The sequence below is a fragment of the Triticum dicoccoides genome, chromosome 3B, assembly GCF_002162155.2.
Source record: "Triticum dicoccoides isolate Atlit2015 ecotype Zavitan chromosome 3B, WEW_v2.0, whole genome shotgun sequence".
In the NCBI taxonomy this organism is placed as follows: Eukaryota; Viridiplantae; Streptophyta; class Magnoliopsida; order Poales; family Poaceae; genus Triticum; species Triticum dicoccoides.
In genome coordinates this window covers 24,194,070-24,202,486 of record NC_041385.1, presented here as the reverse complement: position 1 = coordinate 24,202,486, position 8,417 = coordinate 24,194,070, and the positions used below count along the sequence as shown (strand labels likewise).

Genomic DNA, 8,417 nt, shown 5'->3' with positions numbered 1-8,417 from the left:
GGTGTGCATATATATACTTATTGATTACTGAGGTGTTCTACCAGAGGAAGGATAAAGAGGCATCAATGTACATATGGTGTACATGTCTATAATTTGGGTTTGATCTTATCACAAAAGGCTAGCTATTCCTTCTAGAATTTATATTCTGCTTTATTTATCTTTGTTTCTTAGTGCAAAAGGAGGTGGTGGTTCACAATGCACATATGTGTACATCCAACAATTTGCCCATCCCCTCCCTCTCTCGTCTAATCCTAATAGTGCAAGGGTGACAAATTGTTCAGTCAAACACGCTTCATGTAGGAAAGAATCTAAACATCACTAGGCCACTATTTCTTCCCACGAAGCCTCTCTCTCTCTCTCTCTCTCTCTCTCATCCCCATTAAAAACGAAAGAAGCTTTGAAACATCTCACCAGCTTTTGATTTCCAACTACACACTTGCCCTGCTTCTATCTTCCTCCCAAGAACCAGACTGCCAAAGTCCTTGAGCCTTTGGAGGAGCATGCATGCAGTTGCCCTAAAAAAAGATCATCCTCCATATGATTGCCACAAGTCCTTATAAAAGGGTAGCTAGCCACCAATAACTTGTCTCTGCAGCTAGGCCCTCTTCTCATCTCATCTCCTTCCTCCTAAATCCTAACCCCCTACACACACAGTACACTCCAGCACTCTGAGCTAGTAGTAGTAGTACTTGTGCATGGTCATATCCAAGCCCATCTATCTATAAGGTAAGGGAGCTACCTAGCTGTGCCCTCAGAAGGGTTCATCGATCATACTCATATATAGTAGCTACGAGGTGACCAACAATGTCACGGAGGAAAGGAGCAGCAGCAGCAGGAGGAGGAGCTGGGCCCATGGCGATGGCGGCCATGGAGGAGGAGGCAGCCGAGCTGAGGAGAGGCCCCTGGACGCTGGAGGAAGACAACCTCCTCATGAGCTACATTGCTTGCCACGGCGAGGGCCGCTGGAACCTCCTCGCCCGCTGCTCCGGTGAGTTGATCTCCCGCCATAGCTCTCTGGCCTTGCATCATGCATGCATGTCGATCGCCATGAATATTTTCTTACTGCTGTATATATCTTTGCCATGTCAGGGTTGAAGAGGACGGGGAAGAGCTGCCGCCTCCGGTGGCTGAACTACCTGAAGCCGGACATAAAGCGGGGGAACCTGACGGCGGAGGAGCAGCTGGTCATCCTGGAGCTCCACGCCAAGTGGGGCAACCGGTGGTCGCGGATCGCGCAGCACCTCCCCGGCCGCACCGACAACGAGATCAAGAACTACTGGCGGACCAGGGTGCAGAAGCAGGCGAGGCAGCTCAAGGTGGACGCCAACTCCGCCGTCTTCCGCGAAGCCGTCCGCTGCTACTGGATGCCGCGCCTCCTCGACAAGATGTCCATGGCCGCCGCTTCCACGGCCGCGCCGCCGCCGCTGATGGAGCAGCACGGCCAGGGCGTCCTGTCCTCCTCGCAGTCGCCGCCGATCGGCAGCGACCAGCTCTGCTGCTACGGGCCTGCCGCCGCCGGCTTCGACCCGAGCCCGAGCGCGTCCACGTCGGGGTCGACGGCGGCGGCCGCGCTCCAACCGGCGCCAGTGCCCTGCTTCTCCGAACTCAACTGGGAGGACCAGTACTGCTACCCGAGCGGAGGCGACCTCGACGGCGGCGCCGGCGGGATGGAGCTGGACTCGGCGGCGCTGCTGGGAAGCCTCGGCCTCGACGGGCTGGACCTAGGGCCGGCAGAGTCGTACCTCCCGGACGCCACGCTCCTCGACTACCTCAACTACTCGAGCTGCACCGCCAACGCCGCCATGAACATGATGGCGATGAACGGCGGCAGCTACAACAACAGCAGCTACTGTGGCGGCGGCGGCGCCATGGTCGACGGCGATCACCACGACACGACGACGGCGGCGACGACGTGCCACGCGGCGAGGAAGCTGGCGGGCGAGTGGGGAGGAGGAATCTAGAAAATTCTAGCTAGCTAGCTAGTGATTAATTAAGCTAAAATTAAGCCCAGCCAAGTGGATGGATGGATGGATGGCACTCTCCTACTCCTAGCTAGCTACGTTGCTTCTTGCAACGTCTCTCTAGCTATATTAAAGCCAGATGTCACATTAGCTAATGGAGCTCATCATCATCAGCATCGACCATGTAGCTAGTAGTGAAGTTGCCGATTGATCGAGATTGCTAGCTCTAGCTCTCTTTTACTCGTTGATTCTAGTGTAGTCGATGTGGTGCATGCATGATCAATGAGGTGTAACCTTTTAGATCTACTAGTAACTACGTACGTGTGTGTGTGTGTGTGCTCTTTCTTACTTCCATCTTTCTCATGCTACTTGTTTGTTGGTGTGTGTGAGTGGTCGTTGTCTCCAAGTGATATCGTTTGTGTTGGTGAGGAGGTGGTGCACTTACATCTGTGGATGTGTGAGACATATGGCTCATCAGCTTGGCAATGACATATTGACATGTCGCTCTAAGGGGGGGCTTCCCAGGGCTTTTGAAACTATTGCATGATCATAACAAGAGATGATCGATTGTCGTCGGGGGGATGATAGATGCGTTCACCGTCATAATTCGCCACAGGTACTGGCTAGGTATGGACACTCCCTCGAACAAATCTCTAAAAGTTGTGACTTTGGACAATATTTGGGTGTAAGACCCAACTTTTCGTCACCCTCTCTCGAGGGCAGTTGGAACCCTAGCCACCCACCCCTATCATCCTATTGCCGCCTCCCCGAGATGGTTGTCGAGCAAGCATGTATTGTTGGGGGAGGGGCTCCTTGGTTGAAGGAAGCAAGGTGGACGTGGTGTCATCACCCAAATCCAGATATGGAGGGCCCTAATCCAATCATGGAGGCACCCTTCATCGGCGATGCCCATGGACGCTCTTCTGAAAAGGCATCTTCATCCAAGTGGATTTTCCTGTGTGTAGCAAGTGATTAGGGGACTAACGATATACATGATTTAGAAAATGAGCCTAGATCACTTATTTTGCAAAAATGCTACACCTACGTAATGTTTTACGAAGCCTTACGTAAATCCTTTGATCGCTAACTAAGGCCCAATATAAAACAGCCACCTCAGATCGTACGTAAGTTACGTAGAAGTCGTTACGTAGGTGTAGCTTTACTCCTTATTTTGGGGGTGGATATACAAATCCTGGCACCTGGTTTCAAATTTCACCAAGAAAGCATTTTTGGGTTCCCATTTATAGCGTAGGGGTGTCCCTTATAACCTTGTTTCGTACAAAAAAAATGTTATACATGAATTGTATGAGCAGGTTTTACACTCATGGAAAAGCAAGAAAGCTAGTCAGATCCCCCCTAAGCAAATATAGGGAAAAGAAGAAGTTTTATTTAAATTTGCGCAGTGTTTTCTCTCTCTATGCGACTATGTGTTTCGGAAAAGATATTTGGTGAACGTTCGCTGGGGATGGGATCCCAGCGAACGCCCTAGAGCCATCTGATCAAGATCGAACGGTGGCAGTTTTCTCCCCCAAGCTCCCGCAATTTAAACAAACTGCCATGACAGTTTTGCAAAAATGCCAATAGCCAGAGATTGTTCGCCAACAAGGATGGCATTTGCAAGCGACGCGGCTGACAGTTTGTGAAGGAGGGCATGCTGGAACCCTAGCCACCCACCCCTATCATCCTATTACCGCCTTCCCGAGATGGTTGTCGAGCAAGTATGTGTTGTTGGTGGAGGGGCTCCTTCGTTGAAGGAAGCAAGGTGGAAGGGGCCCAGTCGTCGCCTAAATCCAGATATGGAGGGCCCTAATCCAATCATGGAGGCACCCTTCATCGGCGATGCCCATGGACGCTCTTTGAAAAGACATCTTCACCCAAGTGGATTTTCTTGTGTGTAGCAAGTGATTAGGGGACTAACGATATACATGATTTAGAAAGTGAGCCTAGATCACTTATTTTGGGGGTGGATATACAAATCCTGGCACCTGGTTTCAAATTTCACCAAGAAAGCATTTTCGGGTTCCCATTTATAGTGTAGGGGTATCCCTTATAACATTGTTTCGTACAAAAAAATGTTATACATGAATTGTATGAGCGGGTTTTACACTCATGGAAAAGCAAGAAAGCTAGCCAACTCCCCCCTAAGCAAATATAGGGAAAAGAAGAAGTTTTATTTAAATTTACACAGTGTTTTCTCTCTCTATGTGACTATGTGTTTCGGAAAAGATATTTGGTGAACGTTCGCCGGGGATGGGATCCCAGCGAACGCCCTAGAGCCATCTGATCAAGATCAAACGGTGGCAGTTTTCTCCCCCAAGCTCCCGCAATTTAAACAAACTGCCATGACAGTTTTGCAAAAATGCCCCCCCCCCTTCACAAACTGTCAGCCGCGTCGCTTGCAAATGCCATCCTTGTTGGCGAACGATCTCTGGCTATTGGCGTCCATTATGTTTATGTTAGAGATAAGGAGGTAGAGTTAGAATATGTTTAAACCACATGTAACTTGTCTTGTACTCCAAGTCTCCATCCTACCGTGTACTCCATATATACCACATATGAGGGTTATATCAGTATAATAGAAATATTAGCCTATTAATAATTCTCACATGCTTGTGGCATATGAATGTTGTACTACCAAGAAGTTTGGATGAAAGCTAATGAGTTGGACCAGTGTCTAATCATGTCTCATGATACTCAAAATTCTTAAAGAAACATCCACTAAATTGTACCTCAAGGAACTGTTGGTTGTGTTGTGTTTGAGCCGTGGTGGAAACCATAAGGCTTTGAGACGTACTCCAGACTATCCAATTTGGCTACTAAATACCTTAAAATATTAGCCAGATGCGCCCGAAACTCCAGACCCTTGAGTGATCCCTAAGGCTACAGACTTATTTTGGGACATCTAGTTTCATTACTAGTGAGGACGAAATAATGCATGGAACACTCTACTTCACTTGGAGGATCGACTTCTAGATGTGAGATTTCTGCCATTAAAAGAGTTTGAAGCTCCTCTCCCCGCCCCCCATTCTTCCATCAAACCGGGGGAAAGTGGGACTAGTACCTAGACCAAAGAGCAATGTAGAAAAACTAGAACCCCCCTTCCATTTCTTCATCAAGCTTGTTACTTGTGGAATTTTTTGGGACTCCTAGACGGATGGAGTCACCTGGGAGCATCCTAGATTTAGTATTCGTCTCGAGAAGTTTGTGAATGCGGAGAACACCTCAAGATCTACCCTTATTTGTTGTGATCATTGAGATTTAGTATCCAAACCTCTCCAACAGAGACGTAGAATTCGACAAGGATTTGAAAACCGGGCATAACCTCATCGTCATTGTACTTCCCTTTAGCTATTTCTACACTTGTGCCCTACTTACTTTCCCTGTGTTAAGATTTTCTTATTTATCTTGTTAATCACTTTGCTATATCATCTACGGTTGTTTCACATAGAGTTGTGCTTTCGTCAACACTTTACATATGAGTGTCGCTAACATTAGTTAATTAATAACAATTTGTAGTGTTTATGCACCAACCCTCTTTTCCCGATCCTTTAATTCCCCCTTTTGATGTTGTAGTGGCTCCACCTCTTTCCCCATTCAAGATATGAGTTAAAACCCTATAGTTCAATCTACGAGACCACATGGTGGCGGTGGTGGTGTTGCACATCATGAACTCCTTTGATGCCTCCACGTTCTTGGGAACTATGATCCAACATGGGGTTTTTCATGACACAATCGGCAAGGTGGATGGTGTGTAGTTATGCCATGGTCGGTGATATGGAGTGGAAGCTACTTGCTTTATGTGTTGCCATGGGTAAGCGTCGTGGTCCTGGACATTCTGTTTACCGATAGGTTCAACGCTCATCGGTTGGGAGCGAGATGGTTGGGGAGCCTCTCTAGCAGGGTCCTTGTTGAGCAGTGCCATGGCATGATCTTGCAGGTTGGGAGTCTTTTTCTTAGGATTGGGAGTCTCTTTTTTTGCGGATTGGGAGTCGTGGGCATGCTTCTCTTTGTTTTCTTTGTTTACTCCAAGGTCTAGTTCTTTTTCATATGTTGTCATCAATGACATCAAAGCTAGTTTCACATGTGTTCTCCAAAACCTACGCAGTAGTACTTTCTAACTAACTAATTAATATGGCATTGCTCAATTTAATTCAATACAAGCTTTATCTTTAATTATGTGTGTGAATGTACTACTAAATATTTACCTTTTTATTTTTAGTTGTGCATGTAAGACACTCCATCCGATCACAAAAAAAAGAAGTTTTGGACAAACACAATTTTAGTTATTCAGATTGGATATTTGAAAATCACATGTAAATATCTCTATCAATTTGTTTTGCCAAAATCTGAGGATTTTCTTGGTTTATGACAATTGAAATTAGTGGTTAAAGCTACATCTTGAAGACTATGTCAATGATGCCACTTACTTGTAATATGGAGGTAGCTAGTAGCCAGGACCTTATCAAAGGTGGCTGAGAAAATGACAAAACGATAGTGCAAATTGTACTTGTTGAGGCAAATGCCAAACGTAGTCTGAATGGGAAAATGAGGGAAAATGATGTGTCATGTCATCGCATCAAATCTGATGGGAGAGAGAACAATCTTTGCATTCGTAACCATCCATTTGTCCTTTATTATTAATCGTGTTCTCTATGGATGGAGAAGGAAATCATGCATGGCCAGCAATATGCAGAAAAGATGACTTGATAACACTCATGCAGCTTTCAAGGACACTGTGCCAGTGGACTTCCTCTTAAAGAAAGTGGGGTATGGCATATCTGATAGTGAATGACAAGAACTAAAGTTCTTCCTTCAAAGGAAGAGTGTTGTGATCCAATGGGAAACGTTCCTTACAACAAAGAAGTAGTCTTAAAGGCATTATTCCTTTTTTTCTTTTCTTTTCGAGGGAACTGCAGCAAAAGTTTATGCTTTATTTATTTTATTGAAAGCTAGAAGTTATGTAGAAATAGAGATACCGAGGAAATGGCATCTTCCTTGTTGTGAAGGCTAGAGATAACCCCCATGTGAATAGATTGAAATAATATAAATATTGGCTTGTTGATTTATCAATATGTGAATATCTACCTCTTTATCAATAGGTAAAGAGTTTCCTAGGAGTTTTGAAGAGTTCTGTCACATAGGGAAAAAAAATCCTTTAGGGTCTGCTGTTGGACTAAAACCATACGATTGTTTCCCATGGTCTAACTTGTAAGCAAAATTTTATAAAGGAGGAAACTCTACATAGTAGGTCTAAAGTAAAGGAATAAGCAGAATCTGAATCCTTCTCAATGGAGCAATGACTAAATCAAGGATTCTTGTACAGTGAGTTTTATGGGCTGCACTTGCTGTATAGTCTACGTTTCAAATACACATCATCTGGTACTACTACCATTTTGCACAGTGCCGGGCTGTGTGGTCGTCCATCGGATTCCCAGCTTGCACAGTGCCGGCTTTGCATTGCATGCATGCACGCCCCTAGCTACTCTCTCGTAGGACTCTCCGTGAATGAATGCATGCGTGCGTGCTCCCGTCCATGGAGCAACACGATCGAGAGAGAGAGAGAGGCCGCAACAGAACCTGGCCAGCTGCTGCTGCATGGGAGGAGCTGACCTGATGATGATCTGACAAGCTCAGAAATGTTCCTGGACTGGACGTCTGGACTGCAATAACTTTGGGGCACTTGATGGATGCATCGGCCACTGTTGGCAGAATGGACGGAGGTAGACCTGCTGCTAGAGGCTTCAAAGCCCGGCCATGTCCCCCTGCTTGTTCCGGTTGACCGCCACGGACAAGCGCACACGTCCAAAATTTTCCACAGCGCTCTGCACAAGTATGCTTGGCCATAGCTAGAAGATGAAAATGCACTAGAAGAAGAAGAAAAATCAAGAAGATTTGTACGCTTTTGGTTAGCATACGTTAGCTTCATTACACTGTGGGCGAAGCCGATGTTGTACAGTAGAATGTGCGTATGTGTATGCACCATGACAAGGAGGCACGCACGTACGTACATGGCGCCCAAATCCAAAGTAGAAAAGGCGAGCTTTTCTTTTTGGTTCATCGCGTGGAGGAGGATTGTTTCAAAGTCTCTGTCAACAGAAATTATTCAAGCTTGATAAACTCGGGTTTTCTTTCCACCTACCAGCACATGCCTCCAAACAATTAATTAAAGCCCGCCTACAGTGTCGTGCTCAGCTTGGTACGGTTTTGCTAGGTCTTAGTTGAATGAGATTTTGATAAGACTCGATTGACTCAGAAAAATGCAATTTTAGTTTTTTCTCTCTCTTGGAAACCGACGGAGACTCTTTCTATTCATATAGAAGCATTGTTGAGGAAATTGTTAACTGGTGGCTGGCGAGTACATGATTAATAGGCTAATTGGCTGATTAACTCGGTGACCCTATAAGTAGGGATTAATCTGCAAGCTAACTGGTTAATCAGACGCATTCTTGAACATGG

At 46.0% G+C, this 8,417-nt stretch overlaps 1 protein-coding gene across 1 annotated transcript; it reads left to right on the top strand.

The window, feature by feature from the left end:
* Positions 1 to 453: 453 nt before the first annotated feature.
* LOC119280581 (transcription factor MYB62-like) lies at positions 454 to 2,293 on the top strand. The gene is made up of 2 exons (XM_037561391.1): positions 454 to 988; positions 1,090 to 2,293. The coding sequence occupies exons 1-2, from the start codon at positions 805 to 807 to the stop codon at positions 1,959 to 1,961; spliced, it is 1,056 nt and encodes a 351-aa protein (XP_037417288.1). The 5' UTR covers positions 454 to 804; the 3' UTR covers positions 1,962 to 2,293.
* Positions 2,294 to 8,417: the final 6,124 nt, after the last annotated feature.

Coding starts and splice junctions, on each gene's coding strand:
- LOC119280581 (XM_037561391.1), top strand. CDS start 805: ATGTCACGGAGGAAAGGAGCAGCAGCAGCAGGAGGAGGAGCTGGGCCC. Junction 989..1,089: donor CCTCCTCGCCCGCTGCTCCG/GTGAGTTGATCT, acceptor TTGCCATGTCAG/GGTTGAAGAGGACGGGGAAG.